The sequence below is a fragment of the Abramis brama genome, assembly GCF_963993115.1.
Source record: "Abramis brama genome assembly, chromosome: 15".
Taxonomy (NCBI): Eukaryota; Metazoa; Chordata; class Actinopteri; order Cypriniformes; family Leuciscidae; genus Abramis; species Abramis brama.
Genome location: NC_139977.1, coordinates 12,444,897 through 12,461,583, shown reverse-complemented (window position 1 = coordinate 12,461,583; position 16,687 = coordinate 12,444,897). Strand labels below are relative to the sequence as shown.

Below are 16,687 nucleotides of genomic sequence, written 5' to 3'. Positions count from 1 at the left end.
TCCCACAATGCTCTGCTCTCTCCGATTGATTGCTGATAGAGGTTGGCTCGGATTAATTCAATTAAAAAGTGGGTAGCCCTTGAGCGCCCTGAGACAATGGCAAGAAGGTAATAAGTGTTTGAGGTTGCTGTGATGATTGGCACAAAAGGGCCACAGAGGACCCCTGGTACCCCACATAGAGCCTCTTATTTCAATTGCTGTTGAGCTTTGAGTGGAAATTCTGCCTCTTCAGAAAAGAAAGAACTTGGAAGTCTCTGAGGGATGTGGCTAATCATACACTCTCATTTTATTCTCTCTCTCTCTCTCTCTCTCTCTCTCTCTCTCTCTCTCTCTCTCTCTCTCTCTCTCTCTCTCTCTCTCCCTGTCTTTATCGCTCACAATCTCTCTATTTTAATGCTCACAGAGCTTGATGTTTATAGGGATTTGATTCCCTTTTATATCTCGATTGTTGCTCCTAGAGAGCAATGAGACTGACATTTTCAACTGGTGATTTCTTTATTAATTCTCCTGCTTCTCAGATTTTTCTCCTGAGAAATGTACCATAGTAATCACGTTTCTCCTCTAAAATTTTAGAAGAGATTTCAATATGAGCTTATTTACTTCTCACTTCCAATACTTCATCTGACCAATCCACTTGAGCTACGCAAAACACATTAAATTTACATCTCTGTTCCCACACTGTATGTCAGTATGTGTCTCATTTGTTTCTATTTTGGAGTTAAAAAAAACAAGAAAAAAAAAACTGTGCAGCACTACATCACATTGTGTGTGTGATGGAAAGTCTCTCTCCTGCATTCTTGCACGCTTGCTGTGACAAAAATATGACTGCGTTCTGCTGCTAATTACACAATCACTGTGAGTTCGCTCATAGAGTGCTGATGATTCGTTTATAGACAGAACTATACAGACAGCTGCTGAGATAATATCTTACATCAACACTGAATACTGATCCAGGACAGGCTGATATTTTGGAAGCAGAATTTGTAAGCCATCTCAATAAAACCAGCTCAATAATCACGACTTGAATAATGATGACAATTACACTGAAAAACATTATTGTTGGTTTAACTTAAAAAAGTAAAGTAACCTGGTTGCCTTAAAATTTTAAGTTCATTGAAATAAAAAAATTTAGGTAATACAATGAAGGAGAAAGGTTTCATCAACAGAAACTCAAAATATTATGTTATATTAGCTGACTTGACAAAAGAAAAAAAAATTGTGGTAACAAACCATGAAAATATTTTTTTACAGTGCCTTTGGTATGATTTACCATTTCACTGACATGGAAATTCTCTCATACTTCCACTCAAATTATTATAAGATAAATATACACTGTAAAAAATTATATGATCAATACGTTATGAAAATATATGTATGCTTTAACATATGTTTTTGCTTTAACTCATCAAAATAAGCTAAGCAATTTTCAACTTTTATTTATAAGTTATACAAGATCGGTTTAATGTAATTTTTTTAAGTTGAAATGACTTCAACATCCAAGTTCATTGCACTTAAAAATTTAAGGCAGCAACTTTTTTTTTACAGTGTTGATACATTTTCAAATCAAGATAAAAAGCAATGAAGCTCAAGAAGTCAGTCCTTGCATTTTGTATAATATTGATATTAGAATATATTACACAAAAAAAGAGCTTACATAACATAACATAAAGTGTATAAAAAGTCAATGAATGAGGCTATTATGAGCATATTAGGAAAAACGGAAAAAGTGAAAAAGGAAAAGTGAGTTTAAAAAAACATTAAATGCAAGCACAACACCGCAGTTAAAAAATGTGACACATTTTCAGAAGGAAAACACTATTCAGTGGGAAATAATGTAGAGTGGGGGTTTATTTAATCCAATAGGCTTTGATTAGGTTGTCTTTGATATTATTGGTCAATACATGTGTTTTCCCCACCCACATGGGCTTGGTTACATCACCAAGGATAAGAAAATTAATTTTAGACATTACATTTTTTTATTTTTTTTATTTTTTTTTTGTGTAGTGTGTTTTTTTGTGTAGTGTGTTTTTTGTGTGTGTTTCAGATTCTTGTCATCTGATGGGGTTAGGAACAATGTGAAATCCTAATTAACAGGCAGTAGCAAGAGTGTGTGTGAGAGTGCTTGTGAAAGCAGCAAGGGTCACATTCCAATGAACGACTGGAGCTCAAGGTCTTGTGTTTCTTGCAAAGCAGTGATAGGTTATTTACTCAATGTCTCACACTCAAACACACGCGCACTGCGTGAGTGACACAGTTGTGCAATTATGCAGAGTGTGTTTACAGGCTCGGAGCCAGATTTTTAACACAATCAAATGCTGAAGAGTTTAAAACCACAAGCAGAAAAAGGAATACAAAATGTAATTAAACATAAATAAATAAAAAGTAGGTGCAAATATTCAAAATAATTTCCACTGATCAAAAGATATGCAAAAACACTATAAAACAGAACCAGACCAGATCGGCAAAAACAGGCCATGAGGTTTGGAAATAGTGAGTTGGAAGGATGGGTAGTTGTAAAGTGTGCAGAATTAACAGACTAATGAATGAAAAGGCTAAAAGATAAACGGTTTACCTGAAAGCGCCGCATGTCCCGTGGATTTCCTGCATTCTTCAGGCAGTTCTGATTGCATTTCAGGAAAAACTTGAGAAAAAACCTGCAAAAAGAACAGAAATTATTGGTTAGCGGTGGACTGAAGGAATCCATTGAATGTTCTGAAAAACTAATACAGAATAGAAAAACATTTAAACGCCATAAATGGGCCAGTTGACCAATTCTCCAGTTTACCAAACCTCTGACAGTGAAATTAGGCAGATCCAATTCAATCTCCTGATGCCACAGGGGAACCTTTGTAAGTTCCACAAAGATCCTTTGAGTCTAGTTCTTAAGAAAACATCTATGTACTGGTGCTTTAAAGATCCCATTGGATAATTTGATGAGTGCAATTTTCTTATATGCTGATGTATTTCTTGTTAAAACAGGAACTAGTCATGGGAAAGTCCTTGTCGCTTCCATAGTGAATAGTGTATTTTGTGAACTTTTTGAAGTACAGTAGCAGATAGATGACCATAAACCTCACAGATACTGGGTAAAATATCAAAAAAAACAACTATTTTGATGAATGATGTGATGTTCATTTTAATGTCTTATTTCTTTTATTTCTATTTCTAAATCTTTTATTATTATTTAGCAGGATTTTTTTTTAAATAAAACAATATAAAACGTCATGTGGTGCAAACAACATGCAGAACATGACACAGAAAATGATATCTAAGAGAGGAACCCTGAAGACCCTCATGACTGTGTCTCTTAAAATACAGATAATTTGACCTTTTTAGGACAAGGCAACGTTAGTTTAGGTTATAAAATGTGGTGCGACTCCTTAAAAACATGGTATTTTTAAATGAGTAATTCATCTCATATATTTAAAAACATTAATGAATTTATTTACTTCTTAATTCATGGTTACACCACATGCCATCAAACATCAAGAACTTTTCAATGTCTAAACAACATTACCAAAAGGTTCTTCATAAAAAAAAAAAAAACGTAAGAACCACCAGATAACATTTTTTCATTCTGTGTATATGAGTTTTTACACATCCTAAAAGTTCAGTAGCACAAACACATGCACAGACACACACACAGCAACAGGCAGTGTGCAGAAATGTGGAGCGTCCATCTGTCGCGCTCCTGAAAACAGATCGCCGATTCAAAGACACGCACGCATCCAAACAGAAAAAAAATATGTCTGTCTCTCTCATAATCATGGTAAGAAGAAAGCGGGCACATTCACGGGCACTATCACAAACCCTTCACTCACAGACTGGCTTTAGAGCTAAAACAGCACAATACCAGCTGCTCTGACTGGCACAGAAACAGTGTGTGTGTCTAACTGGATAATGCCATGGCACACACCCGTCTGTCAGGACCTTTTTGTCCTCGTGTATTTCTCTCTCTTGCCTCTTTGTTTACAATTCTGTCTTTCTCCTTTGTCAATATGACACTGAATGTTATATAATGAATCAGCTATTATTTCTATAACTTGTTCACTCTCTGTTTCAAACAGGCTGTTCCAAAAGATTGGTAACTTAATTATGCTGCCTCCTAAGATTCCTCATTTTAGCCAAATTTGAAGGCAGAATTGCATTTATCGTTCACAGGGAAGGCAATCCCAGGATGCACTGTGAAATATATACTCATAATTCATTCAGAGATGTTGGGATGTTTGGCTTTTTAATAACATGTTGTTTGGAAAGAAAATACACTTTTAATTGTTTATTTTATTGCACTTTATCTGTATCCGCAGATTTAAATAACAATACATATTGCTTGAGTTTTTTGTCTGAAATTGAAATCATTTTTAACCTGGCTTAATCTAAAGTTCAGATTTCTGTTATGGAAATGTGTTCAAATGAGTGCATATTCCAGACAATACCACATCTGAAAAGTTATACATAACATGTAAAAAAATAAATAATAATAATAATTCTTGTAATCAATCAACTGGTGAAAGATTTTTTCCCCTATTCACCTGAGGTGTCTAGCCTTTAATTATTTTAATAATAATTGTGTGTGTTGTGATTTTCTATGCTTATTAAAGTTGCACAGTTAGCATACAAACATTCTAATATTATGCATTGTACTAAATTGTCAAGGGGAATGCGCAATTTGTATATTAATTAAAAGGGAAGTTAGTTCTGAGGAAATCTCGAGGATTTGTTTGCAGATGCCACTAAGTTTTCATATTTTGCTTTCTAATACAATGGCATTCTTTCATTAAGTGTTACTGTAGATGTTCGTTTGTGTGTGTATATCCATTTTGATATGTGCCTTTAAAAGTGTCAGGTTAATATCAGGAGTCTGCTTAATACTTTTGACCTAATGTGGCACGACAAGACCAGATATAAAGCGGAGAGCACTGAGGTGTGTGTGGATCATCTCATGAACACACACTCGCAGTCACCCGACGGTTCTATAATTGAAAGGACCTTGCTGTCGTCTTCAGTTAAGAGCACTCCAATGAAGGCCAATTACTAGAGGGGTTGAGTGTGGAGCCGTACTTACTTACACGAGCTAACAGTGAGACACCTGTGACCTCTCTATAACACTGCAGATCACAATACATCACCACTGATGAATCCATGAGAAAAACAGGAGGACATACCAAATAAAACAAATGTCCTTAGAGCAGAATGGAGTAAAAAAGTGGATGCGAATGAAGGAGTTTTTATTCAAGGTCTTTTTCGAACATTAGTAGGCCACGCACATCTGCACATTTTGTTGCCTGGATCTCTTAAATTAACCAATACATTGACTTATACATATTCTGAAATTGGTATGGTTATTTTTGTTTCTTTCTTTTGAAATATCAAATAATTGGCAAGGCAAGGTTAGTTCAGTCAACTTCACAACATGAACAAAATCTCCCACACAAATGTCCATGAAATAACTAGCCATGAATTCCTTTACTCAAAAACCATTTATTATATTATATTATATTATAATATTATATTATATTATATTATATTATATTATATTATATTATATTATATTATATTATATTATATTATATTATATTATATTATATTATGAGAAATGCAGCCCTGGGCAGTGGATCAGTAGTTCCCAGCATGCTTTGCAAGGGACTGCATTAGAAGAGTAAATTTAGGGATTAAGTGTTATTTTATGTGTTTTTCAGTAAAGGGAAAGATATTGGTAGTTTATGTTAATGAATAATGTTCAGTTATGTTGAACATTCAGGAGTTTCTGTTATTGGATGTTGTGGTTACCACTGTGCTGAAGAGTAGCGCTGTAAATTGCGATTTTCACTTTGATGCAACTTAATGTGTTTATTAATCGCAAATCACAATTTCTGACTGAAGCAAAATTCACCGATCAGCAAGGAGCAGGTGCGTGTGTGTCGAATATGTCCATCCTGAGCTTTATTGGAAATTGTATGTTGGGTCAATGTAACTCAATTAAGTTAAAACAGAATTCCCTTGTTTTATGTTAAATAAAACTGATTGAAGTAAGTTATAAGAATTTGTAGGTAGAATCAGGCAGAAATACCTCCTTATTGCAACAACTGCACGTTTTTACAGTGCATGTGTTATGATCAGTAGATCAATAAAGTTATATATCTCTCAAACTAAATTCAAACTACCCTTTTTAAATAGCGCAAAGTTAATAAAAACATAAAAAGTGTTAAAAAAAAGCAAACTAAGCCATGAATTCCTTTAGTCAAAATCAATATCAATCCAATCCATATTTTATTTGTCTTCTGTAGAAAACTATTATATTATATTATATTATATTATATTATATTATATTATATTATATTATATTATATTATATTATATTATACTCGATCATTTGAGAACTATTTGATCAACTGCAGCTGCCATAATCAATAAATCAATAAATGTAAACACGTTTTAAACTAAATTCAAACTTCGCTTTTTAAACATAGAGCAACGTTAGTAGTTTTGTGAATAATATACCAATAATTAGGAAAAATTCACAGAGAGGGAGAATATGATGAAAATAATCTCAATGGCATAATTGAAATACTCACAGCGCTATATTTTAGCACATTTAGCGCCTGCTTATACTCGACTGCAAGTTAGTTGGCGGTGAAGAAGCAGGTTTTTGCATTTCCTTAAATTCAGGAGGGCTGATATCATGATGAAAGAGGAAGAGGGAGAGGTTTTGAGTGAGGTAATCTAATTTGGTTAGTAAATGGAAAGTAGCGGCCATAGTTGCCGTGCCATATTTCTGTATGGTGCGAGCCACACCAAGAGTAAATGAGCCCATGTGAACAGCACAGCAGCATAAATTATTCACGGGCTGAGATGGCAATTATGGCTCTGAGCACAACCAACATTAATATTTTATGAGGGCTAACGCACACTTCCAAGTGAATCAGAGAGAGAGAGAGAGAGAGAGAGAGAGAGAGAGAGAGAGAGAGAGATTGAGAAAGGGGGGTCTTCCCTATCCACTTTCTTTGTATTTTTTGGGTCTCTCTCTCTCTTTGCACTCACTTGCTTGGTCTCTATCTCTCTCAGCCTCTCAAACTATTCTCTTCTGCATGATTTAAATGATAGCATTAGCTATTGCCCAAATCCCTACAAAGAGATTTTGAGTTGTGTTATTACACATTTATAACATAGTAATAAAGCAGTTATAACATGCATTAAGTGCAAATATAAGTTTCTGAGCATTTACACACACCATTTGATTTTACAGCACTGGACTACGTACATAAAGGACATGCTAATTGTAATCAAACATGAAAAATATACTTAAACATGACAGATCAATAATTTAGTTGAATACTGCAGAATTGGCTCCTGATGTAGTGGTGAGAACTCAATGCTGACAGCAGCAGTCACATGATACCACTGTGGCAACAGTGTCAATACTACCATGCCAAGAGAAATACTAGGCATATTCTTGTGTGTGTGTTTGTGTATCCCAAAAAAAAAAAAAAAAAAAAGAGTGGTTATGTTTTATTTTACTTTTTTTTTTTTTTTGGTTAATGTGAATTTAGAACAGCGTACCCATATGATCCCATACTTTATATTTGAGCCAAAACAAGTTATGCCACTTGTTTGTTACTAAATCTCATATTTCACACATCATAAAGTACTAGAGAGGTATCTCACTTTTAATGTTAAAGCTTAGTTCACCAAAAAATGAACATTTTCATAATTTTCTCTAAACCCATATGACATATAGCTCTTAAATCTCATCCTCGCTCACATACAATATAGTTTATCAAGATGTGTTGCACCAAATCTGGCATCATTTACATCAAATATTATTGGTTCTCATTTGTAATGTGTAATACATTTTGACCAACCATATTTTAATGTATGCTTTTTGGGGTGCGTTTATGACAGCCCCAGCCACCGTATGCTTTCGATGAGATAAAGCAGCGTAAACATTTCTCGTAATGTTTCCTCATGTATTTCACAGAAGAAAAAAGTGGGTTTAGAACTACATGAGGATGATTTCATTTTGGGATGAACTATTCCTTTAAATGCCAGTTCTCTGACTCAGAAAGGGTGCGACACAATTACCAGATGTGATGTCACTCAAACGTTGATGTCATGCCATGATTAAATCACTGCTATGGATTGACTCACTGCTAACTCGTGCTATTATGTTTTTAGATGAAATTTCTCTCTCTCAGTTTCAAATATGCATAAACACAACACCGATCCCATAAACTACACAGAAGGAGAAAATCACGCGGGAGCATCATTTTACACAAGCAACTCTTAATATGCAGGACTGGTAATTGCTCACCCCAGTGTGGGAACAGAGAGCTGTCAATCAAACCGAGAGGTCCCTGGAGATATGGAAATCAAGTTGATGACTGGTTCACCTGGATCATATTCATGCTTATATTCTGTGTTGTAGGCACTGTTATTCTATAACAAGGCATCTTGTTGGAATGCAAAGTTCAACTATCTTTTCTTTGGAGCTAATATAACTGCTTGAACTAGAAACATAAAGTATATTAAGAATTAATATGTTGATGGTTAGTAATTTAATGCAAAACATGGATATATTATCACTTCATGAATTGCATAACTTTTATTTAACCAAGTTCAGAAATATACAAATATTAAATAAATACTATAAATCCTATTAATATAAATGGTAACAAATGACTTTAAATGATACAAACGTTGGTACTCACTACCATCCACCTTATTTGCAACGCAGAAGTAAGCTATTTTCTGTGAATGTGCAATACTTCCTATTCATTAGCAGCTATAGGTAAATAACTAGAAGAATCACAAAGTTCAGTAAACTGTATACATTAAAATAATATCGTAAGAAACGCCATTTTGCAATATCAAGCAGCATAACAAGCTGTTTTGTCCAGCTAAAAATAATTAAAGCGGATGACACCGGAAGCCTCACACATTCCATTTACAAATGGAAACTATAGTATAGAGACTGGTAGTGTTCCTTAAAGTTCTGGTTTTGACATCCTTATTACAGGCAGCATTTTGCATTGACTGAAAAGGAAATTGACTCTTCAGTCAAAAGCACACACACTCCACACTTTCACCAGGCAAGAAAGATGACCTGACCTCTGGAAACCTCTTTGACAGAGTCCCCAACAAACCAACCCAATGATGGAAACAGAGAAAAAAGACAGCAAAAATAGTCTGAGAGAGAAAGGAAAAGAGTGAGACAGGTCTCCTTTAGTGTCTATTGTAAAAGGCTGAAGGCAAACAACTCAATAATTCATGAGAGCAAGATTGATTTTGGGGGCTTGCTCGGGGGTTTGTGGGGGGGCTGGTGTGGTGGTCTAGCTGGGAAATCATTAGCCCAGCTAACACACACGCGCACACACACACACACACACTCAGAGAGGCAGGGCTGATTAACGGTTAGCAGGGCTGGGAGGGTCCCGTACCTTGGGGGCTGGCAGATTTACTACTTTTGTTTTCTTGCACACAAACACTGGCTTTATACCTCCTCTTCTTTGTCTGTTTGTCTTCTCTGGGGAGGTGAATTGAGTGGTGGGTTAGACCAGGGCAAGAGACGAGGGAAAACAGAATGAAGCGAACAGAGAGTGAGAGAGTTTGTTCGGCTAATGGTTGTGTTGATTTTTGTTCTGTCTTCTTGTCTCATGTTCCAGTCTTTCATTTGGAATCTATTTAGCCTCTTATTTTGAAAGTCTCTGGTTTCCTTTCTTCTGCTTTCCTTTTCCCTTGTGATTCCATTAGCATTTTTGTACATACAGCCCTCTTGTCTACGTTTCTGTCTTTAAGTCATGTTAAAATGACTTTCTTTCTTGTGTTGATACATTTCCTGTTGAAACAGGAAGTCGGGGAGGAAGATAGTGAAAGGAAATTTAAAGCCAAAATGTAGCCAACAGGCTTCATTTTAGGTCACGGCCATGAGTCATCATGGAATTAGTGGGAGGGGTTTTCTCATTCAAGCAAGCATTTGATTGGACCAGAAAATAGGACACACCCACAAGTGCAACATGAGTCATCAATATAATTTAATTATCAAATGTTGTTTATTTTGTCAATGTTTAGGAATAAAACTCAATTTTGATTTCATGGGATCTTTAAACAATCATGAAAAAATAGTTGAATAGTTGATCAATCATGACTTCTTGTTGATAAGAAGATTGAGTAATGTTTAGTTTATAGGCATTTTGTTAACTATGAATGTTTCTCATTGCCTGTTAATAAGATGATAGGCATGTATGGAAAAACTGCATTTCCCATCATTATCTGCGACAGCATGCAAAATATGGTAAAATGCAAAGCGTTATCTAATAACGATAATAAAAAAAAGAGAATATAAATATGAAATAATACTTCTGAGCATTTGCCATGTGCTGAATGTTGTTTATCCGACCATTTCAGTGAGCTTTCATGATTTTTTTCCCCTGTCATGTTTACCATTTAAAGTTATGCATGTTTCCCAAGTTGAATCTTACTTTTGTTTTCATTATTTGAAAAAGGTTTTCATTTCATTTTCACCACTGATACCAATAAACTGCACTTGGGTTTTCTGTGCGTCTCCACATGGAGCGAGGAAATTTGTCGTAACGTAAAACATTGTACCTTGTTATGGCACATCCAGCCATCATTACAGAATTGAAACAAGTTTCTGCAGTGTACACAGGGACAATCTCGCACAGTCTATAACACAAGACAGCTAACCAACTCTGCGCTTCAGGCATGTGAACGATTTTCTGCACGTGTCAGCAGACAGCTTACACAACGCTGAGAGGCACTTTCCCATCTCAACCAGAAATGGGCTATCAAATGTCTCTCTCCACATATCAAAGGCATAGATGTGTGTGTACAGCTGTACAAATGCTTGCCGGATACACATAACACGCTGAATATGGATGTTCCCACGTCATTCTTCTCGCAAATATCAAAAGAGCTGGAGGTGGCGTCTGAGACACATACTCTTTTGTCATCGCTGGCTCCACAAATAATTTATAAACAGCAGAGTGAAGTCGAAGCACTGAGAACTCATACTGACAGCCACTACGTCCACGTTCTTCCACCTGTCTTATCCTGTCTTCAGCAGAGACAAATAAAAAGACAACAAGACGGTTTCTCGCTCTGCCTGGTCAACCGTCTCCAGATGATGACCTCATTCATGATCTATCTGATGTGATTTGGCAGGGGTTTGATTTGCCAGAGAAGAGAAGGTAGACTACTAGTGATGCCATGTGTGAGAGTCTTTCAGCTGAGAAAAAAAAAAAAAAAAAAAGGTATGAAATTGCTCAGGTATTACACTGTGTCCAAAAATAAATAAAATGTCTTCCATGTTGATCTGAGTTTCCAAATCAGGAAAACTGCATGGGACTGGGTACCATATGTATATATATGTATATATACATATACAGTATATATATACTGTATATGACATGATCATATTTCTGAATGTGACATCATGTGACTTCATTGCGTGAGTCCAAATCCATCAGACTGATTCAAACGGAAACTCCAAACCAGAACGTTTTTGAACGATTCATTAAAAAGCATTCATTAATATTCATTTGTTTGTGAATCGGACTACTCTGGTTGTGCCGTATGTTTGTGATTCACTAAAAAGCATTGGCTAGTTATTTTGTGAATCAGACTACACATGTGACGCTGTATGCAGTACACAATCAAATATGCTTATTAAAACTACCAGTGCACGTCACCACTGAGTCGCACTGAAAGCTCTCACAAAGAGTAAAATATCATTATCAAATGGAGATCGTGATAAATAAAATTCTATTTTTGCCTAACAAAAATTCTGACGATCACTTAATTTTTATCACGTTGAGCTGGTAGCTTCGTTCACAGTGAAATTCACATTAATCAATTCACATTCCGTTTACACTGGTTCAAAAACTTTATTGATTTCAGAGTCATCCCACAATTACGGCAATTCATTTTTTCATCAAATATGTTTATATTGGCTGATGCGATTTTGTTGCTTAAAGGGATACTCCACTTTTTTTGGAAATAGGCTCATTTTACAACTCCCCCAGAGTTAAACAGTTGAGTTTTACCGTTTTCGAATCCATTCAGCCGAACTCCGGGTCTGGCGGTACCACTTTTAGCATAGCTTAGCATAGATCATTGAATCGGACAGGACCATTAGCATCCCTCTCAAAAAAAGGACCAAAGAGTTTCGATATTTTTCCTATTTAAAACTTGACTCTTCTGTAGTTACATCGTGTACTAAGACCGACGGAAAATGTAAAGTTGCGATTTTCTAGGCTGATATGGCTAGGAACTATACTCTCATTCCTGCGTAATAATCAAGAAACTTTGCTGCCGTACCATGAGTCCAGCAGGCGTAATGAAATGACGCAGCGCCTGAAAATAGGTTAGACAAACTTAGTCCCGGTCATGTTGGAAGTTACCGAGCTGGGGACTATTTTCAGGCGCTGCGTCATATCATTACGCCTGCTGCACTCATGGTACGGCAGCAAAGTTTCTCGAAACTCGTTGGTCATTTTTTTGAGAGAGATGCTAATGGTCCTGTCCGATTCAATCATCTATGCTAAGCTATGCTAAAAGTGGTGCCGCTAGACCCAGAGATCGGCTGAATGGATTCGAAAACGGTAAAACTCAACTGTTTAACTCTGGGGGAGCTGTAAAATGAGCCTATTTCCAAAAAAAGTGGAGTATCCCTTTAACAACATTCCACCTTCAGTAAGGACAGAAACCACTTCACGCTAGAAACTTGTTGTATTGCGCCCAGTTAAACGAATCCAGGTGTATTTGAGCAGCACCCATGTAAGCTAAAGTAGGAGAAAACGCACATACTTTACAAGATATATACATTTCTGAACACACTCTATAAATCCACACTGTGCATTTTGTTTATTGTGTGTTATGTTTAATTTGGCTTTGGGATCAACTTACTAAGTCAAACTCCTAGTAAATCTTTGAAACAGACTCCGTTCTGATTCTAATCATGTTAACAAAATCTCCTAACAAGTGCTTTGATTGGCATTAGCTGCTTACTACTTCCCCTCACAAAATCCCTCCTTTGGCTCCATCTCTTGTGTGTGGACTTTTCAGGTTCACTCTCTCTCCGCTCTGAACATCTGCTCGCTGTTGAACTACGGTTGGATTTGCCCATCTAGCTCCAAGAGCGCTAGTTAATTAGTGGATGGAGATTAGGGAGGATAATAGACAGGGAAAATCTCCTGATTATCTCGCAGAATCCTGGGAAAGAGTTGCATTATAGCAGAGATGCCATCACCTTCTTATTTGTGTCTGGTTTAATTACTGAGGATGGGTCACATTGAGAAGTGGCTCTGAGAGACGTGGGATATGATCAGCACAGCTGAGGATTATATTCCGGTGGCTAAATAAAGAATATTTCATGAAGGAGGGTACCGGCAGATAAAAAGTTTAAGCGAAAAAAAAAAAAAAAAACAGGGAACAGTTGCAATTTTTATGGTTCGTTTTAAGTGCGATTGGATTCCAAACGTCCAAAACTTTGTCCACGTTCCCAAAAATATAAAGGTCAGTTTCCCACACTCAGATACAACTTTAGCCCCAGTCTTAAATACGGCCAATGAATAATCATTATTATGCAATAAACCAGATCTAGAGTTGTGTGTTTTCAGGAAAGAGGCCCAAAAAAGGTTTGGATCAGATTCAAGGTTGTAATAGACCAAATTCAGCCAAAAAGCCATTAATGGGCAATTGCTATTATGATTTTTACCAATGAAATATCTTAATTTGTTGTTGATATAAAATTACTATGATGACAAGTAACTAAAATTAGTGCAAAACTCCAAGCAATGAAAAAAAATTCTAACAAAGGCCTGGGTAAATAAAAAGGCTTATGCAAATCTCCATTCTTTGTGTTAATCTAATTTGTTAGCAGTGTTTCACTACGCAAGTCTGATGTTTTTATTCTCTTCTCTTTACCCCCTCATGCGCAGTTAATTGTAAATGGCCGTGAGGGAAGCGTCTTTTATTATTTACAGTATTTACTTCAGGGGAAGTCATGGCTTGTGTCATATTTATCTTGCTCAAAAATGAGCTGAGGAATGCACTTCACCCCCTCCGAACACAAGGAAATGTAGCTGGCTACTGATACAGCTCACGACGGGTGTGATTCAGTGGGTGATGATATATGTGTCGCAATTAATCCATCTGATTGTTTCCAAGAAATATTTGTAAAAATTATTAAAACAGGATACATTTAGATACATTACCGCTCAAAAGTTTGGGGTTAGTTTGAATTTATTTTTAACAAATTAATATTTTTATTTAGCAAGGGTGCATCAAATTGATCAAAAGTGACAGTGAAGAAATTAAGATTTATAAAATATTTATATTTGAAATAAATGCTGTTCTTTTAAACTCTCTATTCATCAAAGAATCCTGTAGAAAAATGAATCACAGTTTCCACAAAAATATTAAGCAGCACAACTCTTTTTAATTTAGATAATAATCAGAAATGTTTCTTGAGCATCAAATCAGCAATTAGAATGATTTCTGAAGAATCATGTGACACTGGAGACTGGAGTAATGATGCGGAAAATTCAGCTTTGGCATATAGGAATAAATTATATTTTAAAATATATTCGAATATAAAAGAGTTAATTACAATTGCAACAATATTTCACTACCATACTGTTTTATGTATTTTTGATCAAATGAATGCTGAGCTGACCAAAAGAGACTTCTTTCAAAAGCATAAAAAAATCGTACTGACCCCAAACTTTTGCAATACAATATGAACACAATAACATTGTACTTATTTTTTTATGTAAGTACATAGTAGTTAAGGACACTTAATAAAATGTATATTAGCGTCCACACCAAGTGTTTTTATCATTCATCAGCTGAAAGTAAATGTTCTGAAAGTGATTCCAACAATATCATTTCATGCCGTTATCGTTATAGTTGTGGTGTGGACTCTGCTATTCATTTATATTTAGAATGATTTTTAGAACTGTGTCTTTATGGTTATCGTTATAGTTATCATCCTTGGTGTGTACGGGCCTTTATTCTAAAACAGAATTAAATTCAAGATATGTATTATAAAATGTCTTAAATATGTTATTTTATATACTTATTATATTTCATTTTTAAATATATCCTGTATATTCTAAAATCAATTATTTCTTTAAAATCGATTCTGCATATAAATATATCTTGTTTTAAGGATGCAGTACATATGCAAGAAAACACACTAGTTCAGGATGGGGAGAATGACGGCCGGGGGAGCGTGGGATTTTACAAGAGCCAGTGATCCACGTTATGACTGAGTGTGTGTGTGTGTGTGTGTGTGTGTGTGTGTGTGTGTGTGTGTGTGTGTGTGTGTGTGTGTGTGTGTGTGTGTGTGTGTGTGTGTGTGTGTGTGTGTAACCCAAGTCGGGCACCAGAGCAGGCAGGTCTAGCGTTACACAGCCTCCAGGCAGCTACATCTGCACCAGGTCTTGTCCGACAATACACAGAGACTCCAGCCAAACTCTCACACACACTGACATCATCCATCGGTGGGTTCTGCTGAATGTTATTCACACCCACCGAGCACAGGTAGCTGATACTGGTGCCGTCAGTCGGACCACAGCACAAAAAGGAAGAATTTGGACCATTTTGATTGCGACTGTTCTGAACATAATAGTAAAATAAGACTTTTACTTAATTTCTGTAGTATATACTATGTAGTGTGCACAGTATGCACTTTTTTTTTCTAAACAAGCACACTGTGTGGAATAGTGTTCCAATAATGCACTGCGCGCAACTTGATTATTTCGAGTGTGACAAGTGAACTCAATTTTTTTTATCTCCATTTTGCCTGCGATTTGAGTCAGGAAACAGTGAAGAGTAAAGCGATCACGTGTTATTGCGAGAGGTCAGCTTTGACCTCGGATGTCAGGGGTCATGACCCCATAGAAGGCCTGGAATAATAATCAGTGTGACGGCAAACAGATGTCATTCATTTGCGTACTGGTAAAATTTGTAAACTTGCAAACCACAAATTCACTCTTTCTCTGAATAGCACTGATGCCATCATACATCAATGACAACTCAAACCGGACTACGAAGGCTGATTTTTGTTGTGAAACTCCCTTCTTTCCTTCTTTCTTGTCATGCCTGCAGGCTCTTTAAGGTGATAGATGGCGCTCTGTGTCTCGTGCCAACAGCACAGCCATGGCAGACCTCTGGGGAGCCTGAACTGCCATCAATAATACAGAGACTAGTACAGACTCTCAGTCTAGACTAAGAGAGTTCGGTGTGGACACTGGTAAGGTGTAGTCTGATTATGGCATTATTATTAATAACTGTCAAAATGCCAGATATGAATCTGGGTCAAATCTGTATGGCTTTTCAAACTTACAAATGGCAAGGACTCCTAAGGATGGTGATCCCCATGCGAGGGATTTTATTCCTAATGTACAAAGTAGCTGCATATGTTCATGTATGAAGACGCATTTGTACTGGGTATTGGAGACATGTTAATCATTTATCAGTACAATTCAAAATAACTGGTTTCTGTCAGGACCACTATCGTCAAAGATGATTGACAATTAGCATACAGTTTGGATTGGCGGTATGGTTCTGTTCTGGGCAAGAACTAACCAACATAAATGTATTGCAGATATCATTAATGTTCGATAATTTAATGTACAACATAATTCAAGAGAATCAGTCTGAT

At 36.2% G+C, this 16,687-nt stretch overlaps 1 protein-coding gene across 4 annotated transcripts in view; it reads right to left on the bottom strand.

Moving 5' to 3' along the window:
* The window catches only part of ebf1b (EBF transcription factor 1b), a 124,728-nt gene that overhangs the window by 43,035 nt on the left and 65,006 nt on the right, over nucleotides 1-16,687 (bottom strand). For all 4 annotated transcript variants that reach the window (XM_084138017.1, XM_084138018.1, XM_084138019.1 and 1 more), the window contains exon 7: nucleotides 2,573-2,654. In XM_084138017.1, the coding sequence (XP_083994143.1) occupies nucleotides 2,573-2,654 (82 nt within the window). The remainder of the gene's footprint in view (nucleotides 1-2,572; nucleotides 2,655-16,687) is intronic.